Raw genomic sequence first — 25,380 nt, 5'->3', positions numbered from 1 at the left:
CCCAAGCATGGCCATGGACCAGCAGACACGCATAATGCTGATGAAGGAGAGGACCTGTCCCTCCAGGCCCTGTGAAGCACTCACTCTGACTGAGGCTGACCCTGGCAAACAGGCACAGGACGACAACTGGCACCGGCCTGGCCTCACTGCTGTCCCTGCTCAGGGCACGAGACGCTGCCCGGGAGTATCAGAAAGAGGGTGGGAGCAAGCAGCAAGAGAAGGACGCGAACAGCATACCTCGTAGTATTTGCCATCGGAGTAGCAGCCGCAGTTGTGGGGAAGGATGCAGCTCTTCCCATTGAGGACGTACCCAGGGTCGCACTGGCATCCCTCCACGCAGTAGTGGCTGCAGTCGCTCTTCAGCCGGATGGCGGCGCATCGGGGCTGGCACAGGGACACACAGCTCTCGTAGTGGCTGTTGGGGGGACAGCTGACGGCTGCAACGTTGCCAGAGGACAAGATGGATACAGATTAACTCCCCAGACAAAACCAGCCTGGCCGCCAGCCACACGTGGGGCCGTAACCCCCACCGCTGGTGTCCCTAGGCAGCTAACTCCCCTGCCAAGGTGGTTAACATGGACCACGTTGGCCAGAGAGGGACCTGGAGCACCCGGCCATGCAACTGAAGGGAAAAGGCAGCCTTCATCCCTCCATCTGACACCCCTTGCTGGCTGCCTAGTCCAAGCTGAGCAACACTTTGTTACTCACTGTTGTCTCTGAGCTCCTGCACATCAGTTTCCTGAGAGTCCTTTCCCTGTGCTCCCTGCGTTCCTGCAAACAAGCCTACTCATTGACACCAGATTAACCTCTCCATCCAGGAGGGACGCCCATGCTGGCCCTGGGGCCTTTCAGGCAGCGTACGGAGCCTCCATGCTCTCCGTATAGGGACACGTTTCAGGGGATGTGTTTTTGCTGGTCCATCAGAGCGTGAAGCCTGCCAAGGGCTGCTGCCCATGCTTGGGCAGGCCACCTCTCCCCACGCTCCACTGTCTTGGCAGGGACCATTTCAGACCTGGCGTGTAGGGTGCCTGTCGGTGGTCTCGCTGCCCGTGCCCTGTGAGAGTGGTGCCTTCTGAACCATGAGTTTGCTTGTTGGAACTAAATTTAATTTTCAGTATTGTTAGGAAGAACAATTACTTCCCATCTGATTTGCCGTATAGATCGGCTGCCAGAGGCGCTCGTGGCCCCTGTCCTCGGGAGCCTAACTGAACATCGCATCATAATCTTATTGACAAGAGCATGCGGATTCATTAGAGCAACCGTACTCCTGGCTTTGAAGCTGACTAGTACAATTCCTCCTTAACAACAGAGGGACAGCTGATATCTTCTGAACTTGAGGCTTCCCCTTTCCATCCTGGCTCCTGCTATACCACACACAGTAAGTAACAACTCCAAGAGAACATGACGCCCCAGACCCAGTCCCACACCCCCGCCCCACCCAGCAAGTGTGGGAGGGACTAGCTGCCGGGCCATCGGACCCCCCTTCCTGGTCCACACACAGGGTGATCTGGTGCGCTCGGCAGTGACTATGTGCACATTTACTGTGTCGCTTTAGCTCACTGCTCTGTCAACAGCCCTCTTATCCTGCAGGGAGGAAGGGATCCCTGCGGACCATCCCCAGGCGCTGACTGTGGGGACCCAGAATGTGTTTGGGTTGATGGCCTGGAGGAAGCGGACACCCGCTGGTGCTCTGTGTGGTGCTCTACTACCTCCCTACAGGGTGAGTTCCAGCAATTGCTACAGCTACGGTGGATGGCCATGGGAAACACCTCTAGGGAAGAAGGGCCTGGGGGTAGGGTGGCACTTACAGCACGAGGTGAAGTTCCTCCAGCCGGTAATGGCGATGCCCTGCGTTTGGCACGTGCTGGCATAATTCTGCAGCCAGCTGCAGGCCGTTTGCATGGCTCCCCCATCAACACAGGTGTCGAAGAGGCAGTTCTTGTAGAAAAAGCCAGGGTTGATCTTGCTGTGGCACTTGGCAAAGACGCCGCTTTGGCTTGGGATGAGGCTGCAGAGCTGCTGGGGCTTCCAGAAGCCTTCTACCTTCCCGCAGGCAGGGCAGCGGTCACCACAGCCCACGCGGCAGAACGTGTCCCGCTTCGTCCAGCTCTGGACGAAGTCAGTGACAGTGGTGGCTGGCATGCCACCCACAGCCACCAGGTCGTCCTCGGGGTTGCCGTTGTAGCGGCCGCAGAGGCCGTAGGTCAGGTTCTGGAAACTACGCGGGATGGTGATGGAGAGGAAGGTCTTCCAGTCGTACACCACCTTCAGCCCAAAGTCTGTCTCAACCACTATGTGAAAGCCAAAGGCAAAGATGTTCACTTTGCCCTGGCCCAACTTCAAGGGCAGGTAGAGACGCTCGTTGTTGATCTACAGGGAAGGAAACAAGATGCACCGTGAGTGTGGATGATAACTGGAGCTTCTGTGGGAGGACACGAAGGAGGGCAGCTCAGTGCTCCCGAGCAAGGTCCTCACTGTCCTTGCTACTACATCCGAAACAAGGCAGCCAAAATGGAACTCCCCTCTGAAATCTGCGCCTGGTGGCACCCTAGGGACAAGCCCAAGCGTATGCCCTTCCCAAACCCTGGAAAACCTTGTGAGCTGTAAGGCCTCGTGCCTAGGGAGTCACTCCATGGTTTAAGAGCTGCACCAGGGAGCAATAACCCTGGCCCTTGTGGCCCTGCACTCACCAGCACGGTATATTTGTAGGCACGGTGGATGACGATGTTGTAATTGAAGACCTCCACTTCGACTTGTTTCACCCACAGGGCCAGAGATGTGTCCCGATCCTCGTTCTTGGCTGTGACGGTGAACGCTGGGAAGGTGTCTGAGCGCTCCACCCTTGGCCGAGAGATCGTGGTGCACAGGACCAACGCACAGCTGCTCTGGAAGTCAAAAGAGTAGCCGTCGAAAGTCAGGTAGTGTCCGTAGCCAGAGACGATGCAGGAGGCGTCGGTGCGGACGTGGCAGTAGTAGAGGCCGTTCTCCTCCAGGCAGTACTCATCGTCCTTGCAGGAGACGTTCTCGCAGTACACACTGTTGTCAGAGCCGTTGCAGTAGCAGAGGAAGTGGCAGGCAACATCCATCCAAAAGGTCTGGTTAGTGGCCAGCTGGCGCCCCTCAAAATTGCAGCCGCACTCGCCACGGGGAATGCAGCGGGTGCCGTGGAGGGCGAAGCCCTCGTCGCACCGGCAGCCCTCCACACAGGTGTCTGTGCAGATGGGGCCCGTGGCCAGGGTCTCGCAGGTCTCCATGCAGCTCATGCACTCCTCGAAATGGCTGTTCTCTGGGCAGGCGAGAGCTGCAGGGCCGACAAACATGGAGCGTGAGTTCCCAGCTCCGGCAGCCCTGGGGCAGCATGGGGTTGGGGAACAGGCAAAAGGTGGGAACGGGGAGAGGAGCGACCAGTTCAGGGGAAAAAAGAGGGGAAACAGTTCCAGCACCTTGCTGGCCACTGGCTTTTGTTTGCAACCCCTCCTTCTCTCAGCCGTCACCCTCCTCACATCACAGTCCTGTCCCGCTACATGCCAAGCAACACCTCCTCCTGCTTATTCAGAGGGTATGAGGCCAGGGCTTAGGCTTGGGTTGCCTCACACAACAGAGAGGATGTGCTGCTCCCTCTTCCCAAACAGTTGCCTCCCTCAAACCTCCATGATGGAGATGGGGGCCACTTCCCCACCATGTACTTCCACCCTGGGGATTTTTCACATTCGCTTCTTAATTATGAATGTTTTCCCATCAACAGCAAGTTTATAGCAACAGCTAAAACCAGGTGTTATTCAAATTATCCCCTAGTGGTGGCGCACAGCACTGTCAGACACCATCTGTGGCTCTGGAATGCTCCTACACTGCATCACAGAACTCCTCATGCCTCCTGAAATGCCACCCTGAAATCACCTCACTGGGAAATCTGTCTGCCGGCACGAGCGCCGCTTAGAAACTACCGTCAGTACTTGGGGCGGCACTGCCTTGCTTTCAGGCTCAGGAGGCATTGCATTCCTACTGCAATTCCCCTTTTCTTTCTGTACGCTCTGCGGGAGAGCGCTTTGTACACACCGGCCTCCCTCATGGCAGAAAGCTCTACCAGGCACAGCTACTTCAATGGCAAAGCCAATCTTTGGTTGGCCAGTAGGGAAGAGAGTAGGAAAATTGCCACAGATTGCCAGCATTTAGACACCTCCACCCCTACCCCTTCATATGACTTTGGACATCTGATGCTGCCGTAAGCGCCATCGGGTCAGCACCTCCCATCCATGCAGCCCTCTGTTATTGTCTTCCAACTCAGCCATAGAGGAGCACCCTGTGGCTAAGGGGTACCCACCAGAGATGGGAGAGGACGGAGGGAAAGAGAGCCTGTACTTTTTGGCATCCCATAAGAAAAGCTGTTCTACCTCTGTACACCCACAAGCTCCTGAAAAAAAGCCTGCCCAAGACTGGAGGTGTCTACATCCCCTTCTCCCTGCCCTGAGTACTTAAAAGCTTTGGCGGACTCACGGCAAAAGCTGTGGCTCCTCCACTGGCCGACGTCCACCTCGGCATTCTTGCAGGCGCCCGCGTAGCGTGCCACTGCGTCACACAGCTCCGACTGGTTGCCCCCACTTTGGCACAGGCGGAAGAGGCATGTCCTGTAGTAGGCCGAGACGTTGACCACGCTGTGACACTCCAGGAAGGAGCTGTTGGTGGGGTCGTTGATGATGCCGCAGCTGGAGCGGCTCCTGTAGGACTTGAGCAGCTCCGAGTCGTTGTTGCAAGCCTTGAGGAGGTCCCCGCACTCCCCATTGCAGATCTCATCAAATGTAGTCCAGCTCTCCAGGAAGAGCTCCAGGTTGTCTGTGCACTTGCCCTTGGGCAGGCAGAACTCGTCGCTGGCGTTGCTGTTGAAGAAGCCGCACAGGCCCCCAGTGCAGCTGAAGTAGGCGGTGGAGAGGCGGATCTCCAGGAGGCCCGAATCGTAGTAGCCGATAGCCAGGAGACCCTCCGACTCCATCATGGTGCTGTTGTTGCTACGGTAGATTTCCAAGCGGCCGGAAGGGTGGAAATAGGGCAGCTCCACGTCATAACCGTTCACCTACAAGTAACAAGCAGATTGAGACGCTTCAGGGAGGGCGAAGTGACTTTGCACAGCCCTTCCCACCTGCTGGCCATGCCACGCTGGGTACGCTAAATGCTTCCTGGCCCAGACCCCACCCTCCAAGGCCCGGAGCCTTCTTCAAGTGGGGGGATACAGCCATTTCCTTGCATTTCACCCCAGAAACAGAGATTGTTTTTCCAGGGAAAAAACAAGTTACAGGAGACAACCACAATGTCAAGAAAGACTCCAGAGCTGACGTGGCAAGCAAACAGGAATAACAGCACTGAGACAACAACTTCGCAGGCATCTAAAGGGCCTCTATGCAGTGGTGGCCCACGCAGGCTTCCCCCAAGTGCCACTGTAGTGCTTGAGGCCCCGACTTGGGGGAATGCTCCAGGGCTGCAGACCTGTGAGCCCTTCTCCAAAGGGACATCAGATCACAGCGTAAGCCACTGCCTCCCACCCCGGGGTGAGCCACCCTGACAGCAGCACCTTTACCTTGATCTCAGACAGGCTGCTGCCTCCGATCTTCACCTCTTGGCCGACCACTTGGATCCGCACGACACGTGGCCCGTTGGGAGCAGATCCAGGCTTCTTTTGGCTGATATCCACTTCAATGAAGTCTGGTCTCTCCGGGCAGGTTTTAAGCAGCGTGTAGGAGTGCTCCAGCGGATAGGGGAAGGCGACGCCGTCAAAGGTCTGCAGCACCTGATTCTGTCCCACCAAACACAGGCTCTCCCGCTTGGGGTAGCAACCCCGGTAGCCATTCTCAATGGTACAGACCTTTCCTTCGGGGCACGTGGTGTTGAAGCACCTGGCCTCTCCGCCGTCGTCGCACTTGCACTCCACCGTGCAGTCCGCTGCTGCCCAGAAAGACTCCCCGATGGCGTAATACCGGCCATCCACATCACAGCCACACTTCTGGACAGGGACGCAGCGGTCCGTGCTGAGAACATGGCCCTCGTTGCACTCACAGCCCTCGGTGCATGGGGAGGAGCAGGTCAGCGGGGCTGTGAGGTCCGAACACGTGGCGGGGCAGCTGCTGACACACACTGAGTAGTGGCTGAGCTCTGGGCACTGCACGGCTGTCACTGTGGGTGCAGAGGGGAGGCAAACAACAGGAGGACCATATTACAGCATGGTTTGGGGCCAATTACTTCTTTCCCATTGACCCACAACAGAAGCAACACATAGTGACCCTGGAGAACTGCTTGACAGTAGAATTGGCCCTCCATTTCCCCCCTATGCCTCCCCAACCATTCCACTTATGCAAGCAATAGCTTCTCCAAAACAGCCCCACAGCCATCGAGCCACCCACAGCTATTTAACGCTGCAGGCGAGGAGGGTGGGCCAAGAAGTGTGCTGTCAGCCAGTCCCCGTTCCAGTCCAGACTCCATCTCTCATCACGGTGGCTGACTGTCTGCAGAGCAATGTGGAGCTCCCGCCTTATGCCTGACTCCTGCCACCCTTTTCTTGGCACAAGATCAGCTCTCACCCAGCTCCCTCCCCTGGATTTCTCCCCCCACCTCTCATGCACTGCTCAGCACATGGGCAGACCCCTGAAATCGCTCCCCTTCTCCAGAGGGGAAGGCTCATGGCAGGAGCATGCAAAAACTTACCACATCCCGTCCGGGCACGCCACTCTCCCACTGAGATGCCCAGGGCCTGGCATACCGCGGCATACGCCTGGATGGCTTGGCACAGGCCAGTGCCATTATCCCGCGCACTGCAGAGGTCGTAGACACAGCTGTGGACAAAGGCGGTGGGGTCCACAACGGTGCCACACTCCCACAGCGGCCCGCCGCTCTTGTTGATGAAGCCGCAGTATTCAGAGGTGAAATAGAGAGACTCGGTGGCGGCATCGCAGAGGCTGCAGTTGTCCAAGCAGCCAGGTGAGCATTTCCGCTCGGGGTGCGGCACTCGCCAGCTCTCACCCAGGTCTGGCACGGACGTGGCCAACCTCCCGTCTGAGCGGAGGGTATCGTCCTCGGGGTCTTTATTGTAATTCCCACACAGACCGCATGTGGCATTGATGTACGTGCCCGGAACAGAGACAGAGGCATAGTGTTGTCCATCGTAGGTCACCAGCAGGCCAAAGTCGGTCTCCAGAGCTGTGGACAAGCCGCTTTGGTAGACTTTTATTGCACCCAGTTCCAGAGAGATGGGTAGGGACACCACCAAGTCATCCACCTGCGGGAACACCACCAGATGACTGAACCGGCAGATGAAATAGCAGAGCCCTCATACTGGAACACAGACAGGAGCCACACAGCCCCATTATGGGGTCTTAGGGTCAGGGACATGTGCAGGACTGCTGTGGGTAAGCCACAGGCATTTGCCACCACGCCTGTCACCCGTGTCCCCCGAGGGATGCGCGGGGCCCAGAAGTGCTGTCCCACGCTCCCCGGGTTGCCACCGCGGTCTCGCCGCCGCCTTGGAGGAGCTGACCTGGCAAGCTCTCCCCTTTCAGCAGGGCTCTTACCTTTGCTTTCCCAAAGCCGCCTTTGGGGAGGACAATCTTGTGTGAGTAGACCTCCACAAAAATATCCCTCAGCCAGGAGACGGAGGAGCCGCCTCGGTTCTCGTTCTTGGCCTCCACGTTGAAGTAGGGCAGCTGGGAGCCTGGCCAGCACTGCCTGGCGAGAAGGTAGGAGCAGGAACCCTGGAAGTGAAAGAGGAAGCCGTCGAAGGTGTGGTAATGTGGATCTCCGAACACCACGCAGGTGCTGCTCTCCACTGGCACGCACTGGAAGAACTTGGTCTTCGGCTCGCACACTTCAAAGGGGCCACAAGCCATCTCCTGGCAGAAGATCTCGTTGTTGAAGTCCAGGCAGCGGCACTTGGTGGTGCAGTTGGCATTGTCCCAGAAGATCTCCCCTTGACGGAGAAACTGTCCTAGAAAGAGAGAAAGGGGAAAAACCCATACTACATCACTTCTCTAAACAGAACAACGTGCTCTAATTGCACCATGCCAGTCCTTGGAGAGGTCTGCCAGCCCTACGATCAGGACCTCTGCAAAAACATCCTGCTACTGAGCTTCTCGGCTGCTTTCTTTGCACAGACCCCCAGCAAGAGCCACTCAGCACAGTGCTACAATTGCAAGCCTCATTTTCAATATACGGTGCATCCCCTTCAAGTCCTACCCACTCCACAAGTCTGTGGGGTGGTGTGAGCACTGCCACAAGTCTGGGATCAGTGCTGCATCACGCAGGCTGGCTAATTTGGAGGCTACTCCTTCCATTTTGGACACCACCACCCTTGTGTCCCGTGATATTGAAGCAGAAGAAGAGCCATTTGTGCTATTTCTCAAAGGGAAAGTCCACTGGTAAAGCTTGTGCCTTTTGGAGGCCATTTCCAACGCTGTCACTGTACTTGCACCAGCTTTCTCGCCACCTCTAGAATTCCTCCATTGATGTAACTTTGCCAGTTGGAGAGCAGCTCTGGCGTCAGCGGTCCAGAGGCAATTCACTCCCATTCAGAAAGTGCTCATAGTAGTTACGAAACCAAAGAGCTGTTGGCAAGTAACTCCACACCGTACACTAGTGACAACAGGAAACGATGGAGTGATCGCACAGCAATAGACTGAGCAGACTTGTTACACGGTGGTACCGTAAAGGGAGGCAGGTTTGTCTGGTGAGAGATGTGAGAGGCAGAGAGAAGACGAGAGAACAAGGGTGGCATATACCCGTTAGAGTTTCCCTCTCCTCCATATGGCCATCTTTCACACTTCTCATGCGCGTGGCTTCTGCCGCCTGAATTTACCTCTCTCAAACTTTTATCTTCCCTTCCTCCTACAAAAAAGGCTATTTTCCACTACAACAAACAACATGTCCTCTTAGCAAGACCCCCTTGTGAGGGCTCCCATGATGACTGTCCTGGTGCGGAGGATTTGGGCAAATGAGCACCATTAGGCACGGCTCCCTCACCTCCAACACCTCGTGCTGCAGCTCCTCTCATGAAGGGCAACTGGCTGTCCGCCACGAAATGCAAATCCAGTGGTGGGATCTACCCATGCTGCCCTCGTCACCTGCAAAGCTGAGACTGGCTTTCAGCCCTTTTGCAAAGTCCAGCCTTTCTTCCTGGGGTCACCAGCTGGAAGTGGCTGGAGTGGTTGGACCTGAAACTGCTGCTGGGGCTGCAAGAGCCCTGGGGTCTCACAAGCCTTCTTCGGTACAGTCCTAAACCAGGACATAAAGAAGCCACATATCTCAGAGTGGTGCCATCTCCAGTGTCCATTGGCAAGTGACAATTCTCTCTTACTAGAAAGTCTCCCAGACCACAGCAAATGCTCCTGACAGTTTTATTTGTCGAATGGTAATGCAATAATCTCTCTTCAGCAGAGTCCCTGTGCAGTTGCTGTGTGCATTTAATAATCCCTTTCTAACCCCATGCTGTCAGTGACACATGCACAGACACTGTAACTGATGCAGGGGTGTGGCATTTGTCCTGCCCAGAAAACCTGCTATTCCTCCTGCAGAAACAAGGGAAATGGAACTACACCATCAGCTTTGCCACTCCAGCAGCAAGAGGAAATTGCCGTCTGCAGGTCTTTCCCATTGTCACCTTCAGTGTCACAGAAAAGCATCAAGATGATGGCTTGGTGGCACCCAACTCCTGTGAAACACTCGAGCCCCATCCACCCTTGACTTTGGGTTAGGGTCCTGCTTCCAGGCAGCAGAAATTGAGGCTTACAGAAACACCATGCTACTAAAATCCCAGGGAGGACAAAAACCTAGCACGGATGAGTTTTGCTTGTGGGTGGTTGAAAGCAACTCCGAGACCAAAGACAACTCCCTAGTGTTCACGGGCCCCTCTCAGTTTTCTCTGAGCTGCCAAGTCAGACCTCGTCCGCACTGAGGCTCTGCCGCAAATATTCCTTGCGCGCTGACCTGGCCATCTGTGAGAGTGCCGACATGCCCCGGGAGAGGTAACACAGCTGGGACAAAGGGAAAACAACGGCCCACGACAGCGTCTTCGCATACACTGCTGAGGATGCTGTCCCGCTGAACAAGACGTGCCAAACAAGGATAAACCTCTCTGTCCACTCCTCAAGGCATTAGCCTTTTGCAGTGGGCAGACCGACAATTATTGCTGGAAATCAGGTGATGACTTTGCGCTGCATGCAGCAACTCAGAAATGCGCACGGGGCCTGAACCCTGCTGGTGTGTTTCTGCCCCCACAGCTGCAGCTTGAGGGGATGCCTTGGCAAAAACACAAATTGTGCAGCGGCCCAGAGCAGTCAGGCACCTCTCCACCAGCTTTCCAACAGCATTTTCCTACACTGCACCCCAAAACTTGGAAAAAAAACAAACCAATGCCATATCCCCCTTACCTCTCAGGCTGCAGCCATTGGCCGGATCTATTTCTCTGCCGTCTATTTTGAAAGCCCAGCGCCCAGGGACGTTAACGTTCGTTGTTTCTTCGATATTGACTATGTCTGGGGTTCTGGACCCTGGGATGCTAAAGAAGTTGGTGATGTTTCCGCCATTGAAGCCAGCCTAAAACAGAGAGAGAGAGAGAGACCAAGTCGTATCACACATCTTTGCTACGGGAAACCAATGCTGCATTTCCGCACTTCTCTGGCCTCCACAACTACTCCTGAGCATATCTTCTTTAGTTTTAAAGTCTCTTTTAAGGAATTTCAGTTTTCAGGTAGTTTGGATGTGAGTGAAAAGCTCAACAGATACTACAAGCTGTATGGATGTGTATTTACACATTTATGTATGTATACATACATATATATGTATGTATATATAGATCTATGGGTGCATGTACTGAGCGACCAAGATAAAGTGAGGAAGTGACAAAGGGAGGCTCCCCTTAGGCCGGGAACCTTGCCCCCCTCGGGCAGACAGACTGGCTGCGGCACCACTGCTGACATCACATTTCGGAGCACTTGTCCCGCTGTGCCTGGCAGTGGGCTTGCAAGGCCAGTGCTGGGGACGTTGAGGGACCGAGTGGCATGAGCAAGCACAGGTATGTCAGGAAAGCCACAGGCCCATCCAAGAGCTCACCAGAGATGGGGATATGGGAGGAAGAGCCTCACCTGGGCCATCACCCCGCCGAGACCGGTCAGGGGGTCCCCTCCACTGGCTGTCCCTGTGGTCCAGCTGATTTTGTGGTAGTTAAATATGGCAAAAGACGACACTCCATCGGTGATCAGGACAGCTTGGAAAGTGTTTACCTGTTGAAAACCATGAGCACATTCACAAGGTGAGACTGATTTTCTCACACTGCTTGCCTACCCTTCTGCCACGTTCGTCTCTGGCCCAGGCGAGATTCGGGAGCCTTGCAGTGGAGAGCGGCAGAAGCCAAATGAGATCTGAATGCCCTCACCCTCTGCCAGCTCCCATCCCTGCTGCTGCCTCCACCTGGGAGGACAAGACCACCTCTAATCCAGTTTAACACCAATAGATGGCAGCATGAGAATAAGCTCGTGGGGAAAAAGCGATTGGCAGAATTCAGGTTGTTTCCACCGGTTATCTTCCATTACCCTATCTTAGCTTTCTTCCTCACCGCACTATCTTACACGTTTCCTTTCCGCATTCATATCCTACAACACTGTTACCGGTGGATTACATCCAAGTCAACCATGTATATTATGCGCTTTGCTTGGCTGCCAAATCCCCTCGCTACCTGCTCGACCTGCTGCTTGTGTTCTTCCTTTCACTTTAAATGACTCTGCATTTCCAGCCCCACAAACTCCAGATACATTCAGGTGACTGCGGTCCCGGGCCCCAGGCGAGAAGGGCGTGCTTTGCCAGCCAGCAAGGGCAGCATCGCCCTGAGCTCTTCCCTTTTACGGCTGCACAGAAAGAGAGAAAATGCCTCTCCCTTGAGATGTCCCCTCCATCCATGCAGATCCAGTGGCAGTCGTCACCACTGGGAACTAACAGTCAATCACTTCTCTCCGCTTTCTGCATTTTCCTGTCCTAGACCACTCTGCGCCGGGAAAATGCTGTGTTAAACGACTGCTCCTCCTGCCTCTGAGCGAATAGGATTTCAGTGGAGGACAAAGCGTGGGCTGCCCCTCTTTTACTTATTCAAGACCAGTACCAGGAGCCAAGCTACCTGGGCACTGCAAACTGTGAAGGAAGCTACAGCCACAGAAACAATTACCAGGTGACACGGGCAAGCATATCGATCGAATCAACTCACGCTAGGAAGCACTAGGTCTTACCCTGCCAGTGAGAGTGGAGCTGCTCTGTATCAGCAACAGTCCCACGTGCCGCTGGATGAAGGGAAGACTCCAGAGCGCCAAGGGGCCGGGGGTCACTTTGTACCACTTTATATTCCCTGACAGCAAACCCACTAGTTTGATTATGGGTGCTGAGGTGAGCAGAAACGCCTGAAGATTGAGGAGGGGATCCCACGGCTGCACTCACTACTTGCACGGCACAAGGAAGTCACCTCCAATGCACATTAGGCTCTTACCATGAAAAAGAAACGGAGGCAAAGCAGCGTGTATGAGCTGTCAGGAGGAGTGAGAGGTGGGGGCAGAGCTGCCTCACAGCAGCTGCAAATGGCATGGTTCAAACCAGGGCAAGCAGGAGAGCAAGCTAACGGGAAGCCACTGTTTCCACCCCTGCATCCTTTCCCTGGGATTCAAGCCTCCTAAGTCTGTTTTCCTCTTCACCTGCTTGGCACGCTTGCTCACCTTTGCCAACTCTTTTTCCATGACTGCGAGATCAGAAGGCACTAAAACATAAAGCCAATGTTACTTTGATAGTGCAATAAATGGCTCTTCGATGGAGCAACAAACCCCCCTCCGGTCAGGTGCCTCGTCGAGGGTGGCGGGAGCTGACGCGGTACCAGGAGGTTGCGGATGGCTGGCGCTCCTCGTTAGGAGAACTTACACGAACTATAAACGTTTCCCTGTTTGGTGCTTATGGCCAAATATGCATCAAATGCTCTAGCCATCTAACAAGGCTCTTGAAAACTGAACCCGTATGCTCGGGCATCATCAAGAGACAGTAACCACAGCGTCCCCGAGGCCGCCTTCGCAAAAATGTTTTCTGCAGCTTTTCTGCATTGCGATGAATCCCCTGCTTAAGTTGCATTGTGCTGTTCTGCGTGCCAACCCAGAGCCCTGGCCGCTATTGAACAGGAAGGCTGCTCTATAACAAAATAAATTGCATTGTGTTGTAAATGTAATTCTTCAGGCAATACACGAATCACTATATTGCTTGCTGTCCACAAATATGTTTGGGGTTTTTTTCCTGCAAGCACTGCCAGGACTGGCAAAAAATATGCATTAAATCTCAAGCATATCTAACAAATGGAAAAGAGCTGAACTGTTTAACAGAACCAGCTCCTCGAGACTTAAGAAGTCAGCTTTTGGCATTCACAGTACAGAGGCTAATCCTAAACAACCCTTTCCCCAAACAATAGCAGCGATCCCTTGCTAACTACCTGCGCCCCAAGCTTCTGCATGGGCCCTACCAGTGACACGTCACCAGTCAGGCACGGACCTCCTGATGTCAGCTGCAGTCACAACTCACATATTAATCAGATATTTAAAAGCCATTCATGCCTTGAAAAACATCACACCGCTGTCCACATCCTCTGAGATACGACCCGCACTTTTATGGAAATATAACAGATCTACTGCTGCTGAGCTGCTTGCGTGACTCTCTGGTCGGTCTGGATCAGCCTCCCCATTCAGACAGAGCAGCTGTCATTGTAAAAATTCTGTCAGTATTCGCTTTGGTTTTCCCCTTCCTATCTCAACGTCTGCACAGGATTGCGAAGCAGCCATTCAACCCTTTTCTATTAGGTGCCCTCACCACCCTCTTGGATTAGGGCTGCGAAGGAGTGTTTCAGCCTCCGCCACAGAAAAAGCCATCACGATTTGAAAGAAAAAGGAGTTTTTGCCAAATAAATACAAATTAAAGCTCCCTTTTTCTCTTTCCTGTCTCCAGCTCCTCGGAGAATGGATTACTTCCACTTCCAGAACTTAATTTACTGCAGTTTCCTGAACTAGGGCCTTTTCTGCCAGAGCAGCCCTCCCTCCTCGTAGAGGCAAGGAGCAAATAACAACCTTAGCTTTGTTTCAGAGCTCTCACGGCCTTGCAAGGCGAGCTTGGGGTGCAAAACCAAGCAGACTTGCATTGACTCCCAGGTAGATGTGAGCAGTGGGGAGGGAAGGGCGAGCTACAAAATCCAGCCTCAAGAGGCTGATGAGGAGAAGAAGGTAGCAGGGAAGAGGAGATGATGGCTGGCCAGCCAGACAACAAAGGGCTTCCCATCTACCTGTTCTTTCCATCACCCCGCTGCCTCGTGCTCTGTTTCCCCTGTGCTAGGAGGCCCCACTCCCTCTCCTCGGGGCTGAGTGCGGGACCAGTTTAACCTGGACTCCTATAGTGGAGAGACCTGATCCAGCATGGAGGGTCAGCAGGTGGCTGCGCTCCAGTCCCACGTCAGGACGAGGTGCAAGCACGCGCACGATTTGGCATGCCCCTTATTCTCTGCTCCACCCCTGGGTACCGCTCACCACATCGCAGCCTCGGGAGGATCCTGCTCTATCTGCACCCCTCGAGCACAAGCATCTCGGCACGCTCGGATGCAGCGCATACAGTCAGGCTGCTTTTGGTACCCGACCAGCTGCTACAGGGTGCTTCTGTGTCTCGCCCAACGCCCCGGACCCATTACCGCCATGACAAGGTGCCTTCAAACTGAATGACTCCTTATAAAGTGGCTGTGCAAGAGTGGGTGGGAGCCTCAGGTGGTTTATATCAGCTGCTGTTCAATGGCAAAACTTTGACTCCTTTATAAAGGCCTTTCTTCCGAGGTGCCTGTAGCCCCTGCACGAATAGCTCTATTTTATCACTGCAGAAGCACAGCTGAAGTGAAGGTCGCGTATCATGGCACAAAGGAAAAGTGAATCTGCATTTCTATCTAATAAAAAATAACCACGCTATGATCAAGTTGAAAACTCCTAACTGGTGTCGGAGACTTGCTTAGGCAAGTCGCCTACAAACACTGAAGAGGCGATGCTTTCCCTGGAGATCTGGATCGCCCTGGAGAGAGCGGGGAGTGAGGCTTGTACGGCTTCCACAGGAGAGAATGAAAGGACCGTGGTCCTCCTCCGCCCGAAAGGGAACTGAGGAGTGGGAAGACAAAGAGGCTCAATTTTACGCACAACGGCCAGGACAGTTATATATATACCGGCATACACTCAACCATCAAACACCACCCATCAAGAAGCACAGCTGATCGCTCTTACTGGAGTCGTGCTGCTTCCTCCGTAGAAAGTGACTTCCTCCCAGGTGACGATGAAGATCCAGATGGCAGAGAAAGAGGACATGTCTTTGAAGTGCTTGCGGACGTCTTTGGAGGCTCTCCTCAGCAGCTCGGGGTCCATGCTCTCCCTGTAGTAGATTTCTCCCCGGATACCGTTGTGCACGTCCGCCCAGAAGGGCGCGACGAAGGCCCGCCCGTCTGTCAAGGGGAAGGCTTCTGGTGTGAACTGGCTGACGAGCGCGTTGAAGGAAATCACGCCGTTGTTGTTGACCTGCACAAAGAGACCCACTTTGGTTTGAGCAAGCCTTTGCAGGTAGCAGAAAGGTGCTGGTTAATCAGAAAACGTGCCACGAGCAATTTTTGGCAGAAGGTGGCTTATAATAATGATACCCGGTGAGAAAACCTGGCCATCTAGGCAGAGATACAACTTCATCCTACCAGCGGTGGCCAAAGGCTGAGTGCAGGAAGCCCCAAGCAGGACAAAACCCTGAAAAGTCTGCAAAACAGGGCTCCTATGGCGCAACACAGGAAAGGCACCCATCAGAGGAGGACGGCACCCAGGCCGGCAGGGACACTGCCCTGGGGCCTTTGGAGAGCAGCTCTGCAGCACTGAGACACCTGGTCGTACGACACGGGTGGCTGCACGGCACCAGGGCTCCTGGGCAAAAGAGCTAAAGCATTGGGCCCACTGCCTTCAGCTTTGCTGTCTGCAACAGATCGTGGGGCTCCCCAAGAGCAGCGTGACACGTGGTGCCAAGGGTAGCCTCCCCAGAGCCTGCTGAAGATAGTCCCCAAAACACCAACTGTATTTGCAAAGCGTGGAGAACAGGTGGCCCTGATGTCCCAGACGCTGAAATCTCCCATGACACAAGGATCCGAAACCCGCTCAGGATTACTGCTTTCCCAGTATTGCTGTGTATGAGTATGAGCCGGTCAGGCAGAGGAACAAATGAGTCTTTGCCTCTCTTCTGAACCTGCAGGGCTGGCCGGTTTATATCCTGCTTGGGACCAGGAATACCCACAGAGGTGGGCTCACCGCAAAACACAGACACGATTGGGATCTGGCGTACGGTCACACTGACAGGCTCCTGTCTAAGGCACTGTTTCGGTGTGCTCAGGTGAACTTTCTCTTAGCCCAGCCCAGAGGAGCCAGTGTCCCCTTTGCCAGGCTTTTGCTGGGCCGTCATCTGAAAACAGCAGCAGCCTGTCCTTGTCTCGGGCACCTATATGCGGGTCCACACCATTGCCTTTTTTTCCCCCCTGTGGGTCTCTGCATGTTCTTGTTTCTTGTCGTGTAACAGGAATAATGTTCCTTGTGTCAAGGCCTTACCGTGCTGTACCATTTAATCACCTACAAAGAAAATTTATTGCCTTTTATGTTCCTTCCCCATGAACATTAGCCCATTAAATATACCTTTGACTTTCTTAATCATAAAACCTATCAGTTCATGAAATCTAAGAACTTGTCAGGTAGGTGCTAATAAATCTTCCGGTCCCTGACGACAGGGAGACCGCATTTAAAATGTAGCTGCTAATGGCAGGGAAAAGAATAAAGGGAAGGTCTACTTCACTTACATAAATGCTTCTGTACGGGGCTCCAAAAAAGATGAATGGGATGGAGATCTTGATTTCGGGAGAGCTTCCATCGTCAACTTTGGGCGTTCTCGTGTCGTTCTGCCAGAATGGATACAGACTTGCCATGGTGTGAGCTGCAAGGAGAGAGAGGACAGAGCCCTTACAGCAATGTCAGGGCCAGTCCTGACTTCATAGAGCCCAAGGCAGGGGCCCTGGTGCTGTGTATCACCAAAGGTTGCCCTCCTGTGAAGAGCAAAATCACTGCCTTGCCCTCTCCTCCTTGGTGAGGTGCATAAGCACTGGGGATGCTGAGGGTCTGCTGACCACCAGACTGAGCCTAAGCTGTGCGGGGCTTTGGGGCCGGGGTGAAACTCTGCTGTGCACTTGAGGCCGCAGACTAACAGTGGCTAGCCACAATGGTACTTGGCCACAATGCCATATTCTGCATTGCTGCTGCTGAGGAAAACAGCACCAAAACCCAGCAGCACCAGCAGCCAAATGTCTCAAGCCAGGACAGGGGTGCTGCCTCTGGGACAGGGTCATCAGAGACAGCATCATCCGGGGGTTATTTAGGGCAACAGCAAAGTGACCACAAGCTGTGTGGACAGCGCGCGGCTCCACGTTTTGCTTTCCGTGTGACTGTGATCCAGTCATAACGCCTTTGTCTCGGCTTCATATCAGGGCAAGGGCAACAGGTCCACACACACCCCCACCCCGCTCCGGGGCTTGCTCTTTTTGACATGAGGTGCTCAGGTGCCTGGGGACCAAACAGCACCAAGACCAACCCCCAGAGCCACGCTCCTGGCAGCGGCTACCTTCCTCGTGCCTGCACAGCAGAGCCTTCCCGCGCACCAGGGCCAGCCCGCCCCACCAGGCCCCCGAATGCTCCTGGCACTAGGTTACAGCCTGCGGTCTTGTGACTGCTCTGACGTTTCCTGGCAAAATTAAGTTTCCTGCTAAAAGGCACTGCCAGCAAACATAATTGCCTCTCCTAAAAATATTTCAGAGCATGGTTTTGACATGTTTCAACACAAGCCTGTCACTTTCTACCAGACTAAAATCCATTTTCCATCGACTTGAGTCGCAAGCGGGCACTTCTGGCCCTAGGGCACATGTCCTTTCCCGTTCCAGTCCCTGCCAGATCTCTGCTGTCATCTCACCCCCTGTTTCTTCCAGTTAGCTACTGGTGTGGCTCCTCACAGAGCAAATGGGGATTTTGCTGGGTTTTCTTCCCCCTCCTCCCCTTTTTGATGTAGAAAAGTAGTACCCTGCCCTCGCAACATTCAATCTTGGCCAACATGAGCCACCAGGCTCTGAGCAATCCCAGCTTTGTTTGCCTGGATTCAGGACATGCTTTTATTTCCTAGGCTCTACCCTGTGCTGTCAGGGGCTTCCAGCTGAGGACAGCTTGGTCTGCGCCCTGCCGTTATGGATGCAGGAAGGTGTTGTGCAAGCTGGGGGATACTCTCTGCTAGCCACCCTGAGGATGTTCCCTGCTGGAAACTGCCTGGGAGCAGAAAGAGTTGCCGGCTGACCCTCCTTCACAGGCTCAACTGGTCCAACCTTCCTTGGGGAGAAAGGAGACAAGGGGAAGCCTGGCCTAACCCTGCTGGCGTCCTGACTTCCTAAGACACACACGCGTGCCCCAAATGCCCCACCGGACATAAAGGGAGGCAGCGTGTGACGGTGTCCGAGCCACAAGCCTGGTTTCACAGATACATCCGAAGGGCTGCAACAAAACTGACTGCCAGGTAGTAAACCAAGTCATTTAACAGCTGTTTCACACCTGATGAGTTATTGCAGCTAAGGCATAGCTACAAGGCATGATTTTACTTATTTTTTTAAACAGCAAACTCAGTAAAAACTTCTTGATGCCAGCTTCTTTAGCACTACTAGCGTGACACTACCATACCTTTGCACGCATCATGTCATCTAGCCAAGCGGCTAGTGACTTTTGCCCTGGTGGCATTTCCCATGGGTAAACTGGTGGCCTTGTTTCCCACATGAGAAAAGAGGGTCACAACTTTTGCCTGAGCTGTCCTCAGCCTGACGGCAACTCAGCAGCTGACCAGGGAAACGGCTTCCAGATTTCCCGACGCCCCAGCCCTAGGCTCCCTGGCTAGGGGTCCTCGAGCCAGCCACGCACCTAGTACCAGCCACGCAGCGCACATCTGCTGCATTAACAAGCTACAGAGGCTTTTTCCTGCCCATAGCAGTTCTGCTTGCCCTTCTTTGAATTGAAACACAACAAAGATTAATTACCCCATGAGACTAGGGAGCTGCTCCTGTGCTCTTCAACGTTACAGAAAACCACAGGTCAGAAGGGGTCCCTGGCTGCCGGCCGGTCTCACCTCCTGCCCAAAGCAGAGCTGAGCCCTGAGCAGGTCAGAGCTGGTTGCTCGGGGCCTTATCCAGCCCAGATGTGAACACTACCTCTTCACAAAACAAAATCCACCACAAGAAACGGAGTGCGAGTGCCGGGAGAGGCTTCCTGCTGCCGGCTGCAGCCCTGCGACCCCGCCAGAGGCACCTCCACATCTGCTGCCAGATGTCCTCCGCGAGCACCCCATGGGAACCTCGCTACCTGCGAACCACGACATTTTGCTATCGCTCAACCGATTTGCCCTTTACTGGACGTAGGTTGGTCAGCCTGCTCAGCAGTCCTAACACGAAGATGTTTCAAACGCCTATTTCGTAGCGACTGGCAAGACCATCACAACCTCCGGAATCTCCCGTGTGTGCACACATGGCCATAGAGATGATATACATAAGCAGACGTAAAAGGCTGACTGAGCTCGACAACTTCTGTGGCCTGTGTATCCTGCCGGCTTTGCCAGCCTTGGATTCTGCGTGGCACGCCAGCTCCTCGTTCAATGTAAATGGTCATCGCTTCATTGCTCTCGGTGAAGCGAGGGCCATTTGCGCAGGCTGCCGATCCGTCACTCACAATGCAAGCTGTCACTCACGCAAAACCGTAAGTGCACCTGCGCTTACTCACGAAGGCACACCAATCTCCCTGCTTAGCACTCACCCTTAAAATTGGTGGTCTCTCCATCCCCACGGGAGATAAGTGGTTCACCCTGGTTCTTGTCCTTGCTCCAGCCAACAGGCTGGGTGTATTTCCCGAGCCCCCCGTACTTCTAGGGTCTCTGGGCACAGCACTGCTCCACGGTGACTGCTTTCCCAGCAGAGCTGACGAACGTCAGCCTCCCAGCACCCGGGCGGGAGATACTCACCTCGCTGCCGTGCAGTTAGCACCAGAAGGGCCACCCAGGTTCCGAGAAAAGGTCGCTTGTTCATCCTACAGGAAAGAAAGAAACCTGGACATGTATCACGTCAGTAGTAAACTGCACCCCCAAGGAAGCCCCGGGTGTCGCCGAGTGCCGTTGCTTCCCGAAGCCACCCAACTGCTGCTGACATGCAGATGTTTTGCAGATGGAGGTCCCTCACCCACCAGGCAGACCCGAAATGCCTACTCCGTTAAGTAGTGTAATGAGACCTCCCAGGTGATGACAGCCCTGCAGGTATTGTCAAAGTGAGCCCATAGCCACACAGAAGAGCTGCTGCTAATTTCATGCAGCGTTTGGAAGTGATAAATAGCCCTGGCTCTCCATGGGCCATCTATTCTCCTGATAGCTCAAAAGCAATTCCTCCCTGATCCGCTTAGCGCGAGGATGCTTCTGCCTGACTTCAAGGGGAGCAGCTTCGTGCTACTCCAAACGCAGGAGCCGATGCAGAGCTGCGGCGTGCTCTCATAGTTAAGGGGTTTCAGACACTGCTTCGACTAATCCTTTGCGCTGGCTCCTAACACAGTGATCACTCACCGTTTTTGATGAGTGTGGAAGAAGCACAAACATTTACACAGCTGGGCACCTCCTTGCTGTACAGGAATCAATGACAGAGCAGCAGATACAGAGCTGGGAAAATCAAAGTGAAATCCTGGGCCAGCTTTAATTCCTTCTGTGCCTAATGCAATTTGTTACTCATTATTAATCCAATAGAAAATATCACTAAAACACCTGCTTTGATTTCTTCGCCCATCGCCTCCGTTCGTTACACACAGGCACGGCTCACGTAGAGCTCCCAAGAAGGTGCTGCGTGCTCCCAGCATGCGTGTGCCCGCTGGAAAAGTATGCTTCAGATGCGAACTATATGCATGATGTACAGCCTTAGTTTCAATACCAGCAGCTGCGTCTTCTCAGCTTTATACATCCCATGCATTCCAGTTGTGTGGGCACACCGGCTACCAAACCCAGCATCTCTTTATGTTCTCCCTATAGATTTGTTTCTATAGTGTCTGAGATCCAACTCCTATGTATATCCACATATATACATACATAACGACATGAGCACAGGACTACAGCAGGGAACATGCTATCATCTGTCCCACCTCGCTTCCACTTGGCTACCATTACCAGGAGCTCGTAAAGCGTGGAACATGGTGGAAGGGAAGTTCCTCCCTGCTTCACTGCCCCTCAGGGCGCCGCTCGCATCAACGCTGGCCACAGCCTGCTTCTAGCAACTGTGTGTTCTGCGTTGAGAAAAATTCATTCCACCAAGGAAAAGTCTTACCACATTCCCTATCTTGGAAATACGAAAGCAGGACAACAGAAGTTTATATAGACTGTAAATCCGAGTCACTGTGGATTCGTTCGCAAAAAACAGGCAGACAATGACTAGTGGAGATTATGGCAGCCCAAAAACAAGAGCAAGACTGGCACCACTTGGGAAACACAGCAGACAATAAAAAATACATTACTTAAACATATCACGTTCAAAAATACAATTTTTTTAGATATGGAAAAAAAATTACCAACCTGTTTCGTAGACTAGAGGAGCAATCGGGTCTGAAATTTTAGACTGATCTTGGTAGACCAGGGAAAAAGCCTATGTCAATGGAGAATGCATGCCGGTCCTCCTTTGCCAATTATTGCTGATGACTGAAACGACGTCTCGGTTCCCTTGCTCTTGCAACTGAAAAGTCCGTTTTCTTCAGTGCTGTTCCAGGGCTGGAGGAGTGTTGAGTTGCAATCACAACTGTTGCCTCTATTGATAACCAGCAAGCTAATCTGTAGATCAGGTTCTGGCCTGGAGAGGGAGAGAAGCCTCTTTCTTCCCCAAAGCTCACCCCTTCGGGTGAATTCAGATGGAAATGTCAGCAAGCTGGAGCTGGGCTCTCGGCTGTGCTGCTCAGCATCGCTTTTCGCTGAAGGAAAAAAAAAAATAACAAAAACCCAGCTCAGAAGAATTGAGCCCCTTCCTCCTTTGTGTAAGGGAAAAAAAACCCATCTATCTAATGTTACAGGATTAGCATTAAAGAGTGCTAGGCTTCAAGCACTGTTCAAAGGCAGTGCCCCAAACCTTCCACAGAGTTACTTTTCCATCCAAGTCTTGCTTTAGTTTCTGTAACACAACGTACTTCTGCTTTTACAGGTGGAAGAGGGCAAACTTGCCCAGGGCAGCACGCTCTCTCCAAACCTGCCGGAGAGGGTTTCGCCGCTGTTCCCGTTTACACTCTCTCTGGAAGGACGGAGCAGCGTTTTTACTCCAGCCTGTGGGGAGTTTCCTGGGGGACTGCTGTGGGCGTTATTCCCGTTTTCTCTCACACAACCTGCGATTTCCACGGGCAGTTTCCCTGCCTCTGGTGCCTGGGCTGTACAGCACACCCGCAAGCGCCTGCAGCAGCCGGGGACGTCTGCTGCCTAAGTCCTCTCTCAGCACTATCCTCATCCTCTTGCAGGCACCCACAGCTCAGCCATGCCTCTATCTCCCTCTCCACTGCCCTCCACCCCTAACGACAGCGTGTCTCTGCAAGCCCAGCGGCTTTGCTAGATACACAGCTACCTTGAGGGACAAAACTGGCCGCCTGAGCTGAGCAACTACCAGGGGTGCTGATTGTTCCTCGGCACTCAGTGGCGGCTGCTGCTTGTCAAGTGTTTCCACCCGTGCGGATCAGCGGGCTCTCGCGCAGCCTCGCTGACGGTGCGCAGGACCGCCGCCAGCCCCAGAGAGCAGCGCCTGCCGAAGTCCGCAAGCCGTAAGCCGCAAACTGCATGACAGGGACCACGCTCTTCATCCGAGCCCCATCTGTAGCACGAGAGCTGATCTCTGCTTTAATTTCGTTCCCATCAATGCCGGATGAGAGAGGAAGAGAGAGGCAGAAGAGCAGCTGAGGGGTGAAGGATGCAGCCACAGAACCCTGTCAGTGAGCTGATTTGTACAGCCTTTGTTAAGGCTCAGGTAAGACAGGTGGTGCTCCAGCCCCAGCAGTCTGCCATGGGAAAATGGCCATGGACGTAACCGCACATCACAACCTTGGCAGAAGAAGGATTTTCCCTTCTGACTTTTTTGGTGGGTGCCTTTTACTACCTGTTTTCTCTGCGAGGAGGCAGGTATCCCTCCTGCGCTCCCTGTACACCTGCTCCCCCACCTTTGTCAGGAACAGAGAGGGGTCGGGAATGCCAGCAGCAAACAAGAAGCACCTAGAAGCCCAGACTTTTTTCCCAGGACCCCGGCTGCTCCTACAAGTGTGTTTACTAAGTTCACTCCCGAAGTGCCATATCTTACCTCAGCAGTTTCTTTTAATACATCAGGACACTGGGCAGTACACCGCCTCCACAGCAAAGCCCAGATTGCTTTCTCTTCCAAGTGCGGCCATGCTAGCAGAAAGCTTTGGGTTTTGGTTGTTGTTGTTTCGCTTTTAAATGTATTTCTTCCTTTTTTTAAACCAACAGCTACTTCAGGAGGGCAGGGGGACTATAAAGCACTGACTGATATTCCAGGGGCAGATTACTTCCAGCCTGCCGCTCCACATTCCCCAGGCTTTTCCTTTCCCTCCCATACAAATCTTAAATGCTACCTGCCACAGGAAAATCAATTGACTTTTCTCGTCCTGTAAGACAGAGAAACTGGTGAAAATAGGTTTCCCTCTGCTCCTTAGGCAGTTTAATATTCTGGTCCTGTTTGTCCTGGGCAAGTCTACACTGATGAAGTTTGATTAGGTTTCACTGTCTCTTTGGGGAAGGCTTTGTCTTCTAGGCTATTTTCTTTTGGCAGGGGATGCTCCCATCATGCAGTACTGAGCACATCCGAGCTGAACAAACAACCGCTTTTTTTTATTTTTAATTCATTTCTAGCAGAAAACTTGCTTCCCATGCCTGACCTCAAGAAAAACCAAGTTTCAAAAGATGAGACAAGGTGGTCTCCGTCTGCTTGACCTCGGCAGAACAACCACAGGCAGAGGCCCATCACATTCCCGTTTCAAGGGACCTGGCCCAGCCCAGGGAGGACGCTCTGGCAAGGGGTTTGCACAGGAGCTGCATCCCATCTGGAGGGGCATCTCCCTCCTCGTGCCTCTCCCCACGGTCATTTGGTGCAGGCCAGCATGGGCTAAGCCCACAACTACTGCTTTAGTGGGCCATACTGCCCACCCCAGCAGCAACTACAAGCCTTTCTTTGAGGGTGAAACTCATTTTAACCCCAAGGCTGGTTGTCCCCGAGGACACGGAGCAGTTAACAGAGCAAGCGCAAGCTCGAGCCTTGTTCCTCACCTGGAAGCGGAGATGGGTCACCGCCCACAAAGAAATACGGCCCAGAAGAGGACTAGGTCTTCCAGCACTGCGGCTTCTCCTTTCGACAAGCAACATCTCACGCAACGAGGTGGCTGTGCCCAAGCTCACCGGGCAGACAGCTGGCACAAACAGTCAGCAGAACAAAAAATCTCAGCAGCTTTTACTCTGCCATAGGTGCACGTTAAGTGTGCAGGTGAGACAGAGGGCAACATTTTGCTTCAGGGAACACAGAAGTGCAAAACTCAGGACACTTTTCTTGTGTAAAAACTTACATAAGTTTATTGAACTGATCCAAACCAACTACCTGTTTGGCCTGAATTCCACTGCTAAGTCTGCAGGCAAACCAAAGGCAAATTGTGGGAGTGGGGAAGTGTACTCCCCATGAGAGAAACCAGAATAAAAAACGAGATGGACTTACAGTTCTTCCTTTTTCTTTAAAATTACATATAGATGCATCATTAATAGGGAGCAAGAATAGACCTTCATGTTTAAATTATATTTTAAGTTTCCAGTAACTGCAGAAAAGTAATCACAGAGGCAAAGGCCCGAGATGGCTAAAGCCCCTCTAATGTCGCTCTGGGGAAGGCATGTCTCTACCGCCTACCAAAGCACCACATTCAAATGAGGGAGGCACAGCTGCCAGGAATACATATTTTAGCCTCCAGGCTGCTTTCAGCACCTCGTTTGCATTTTCAAATCTGCACACGAACAGAACCTACGAATCTCATTTAAAAGCAAAACCAGCAACCGACAGAGGCAGAGCCGCTTCGAATTACAGACTGGAGGAGGCAAGGGCAAACCAAGAGCCTCTCCCCAGAAGCAATGAGTGCCATTAAGCGCAGTTCTTCCGAGCTGCTCCAAGCCACCGCAGGCTGCACTGTATCGTCTGCCACCAGGATGTACGCAGCTCCCAACGAAGGG

The 25,380-nt window shown here is 53.3% G+C and overlaps 1 protein-coding gene across 1 annotated transcript in view; it reads right to left on the bottom strand.

Moving 5' to 3' along the window:
- Positions 1-22,066, bottom strand: part of TECTA (tectorin alpha) — a 30,842-nt gene extending 8,776 nt beyond the window's left edge. The window contains exons 1-13 of the mRNA XM_075116057.1: positions 21,706-22,066; positions 20,125-20,189; positions 16,889-17,022; positions 15,297-15,584; positions 11,118-11,255; positions 10,404-10,569; positions 7,554-7,966; positions 6,691-7,261; positions 5,570-6,162; positions 4,495-5,068; positions 2,691-3,301; positions 1,809-2,370; positions 238-437 (exon numbers count right to left, since the gene is read on the bottom strand). Of these exons, the coding sequence (XP_074972158.1) occupies positions 238-437; positions 1,809-2,370; positions 2,691-3,301; positions 4,495-5,068; positions 5,570-6,162; positions 6,691-7,261; positions 7,554-7,966; positions 10,404-10,569; positions 11,118-11,255; positions 15,297-15,584; positions 16,889-17,022; positions 20,125-20,188 (4,314 nt within the window). The 5' untranslated portion in view covers position 20,189; positions 21,706-22,066. The remainder of the gene's footprint in view (positions 1-237; positions 438-1,808; positions 2,371-2,690; positions 3,302-4,494; positions 5,069-5,569; positions 6,163-6,690; positions 7,262-7,553; positions 7,967-10,403; positions 10,570-11,117; positions 11,256-15,296; positions 15,585-16,888; positions 17,023-20,124; positions 20,190-21,705) is intronic.
- Positions 22,067-25,380: the final 3,314 nt, after the last annotated feature.

Source organism: Phalacrocorax aristotelis, chromosome 22 (assembly GCF_949628215.1).
Source record: "Phalacrocorax aristotelis chromosome 22, bGulAri2.1, whole genome shotgun sequence".
Classification (NCBI taxonomy): Eukaryota; Metazoa; Chordata; class Aves; order Suliformes; family Phalacrocoracidae; genus Phalacrocorax; species Phalacrocorax aristotelis.
The sequence above is the reverse complement of the archived record's forward strand: the minus strand, read 5'-3'. Positions and strand labels throughout refer to the sequence as shown.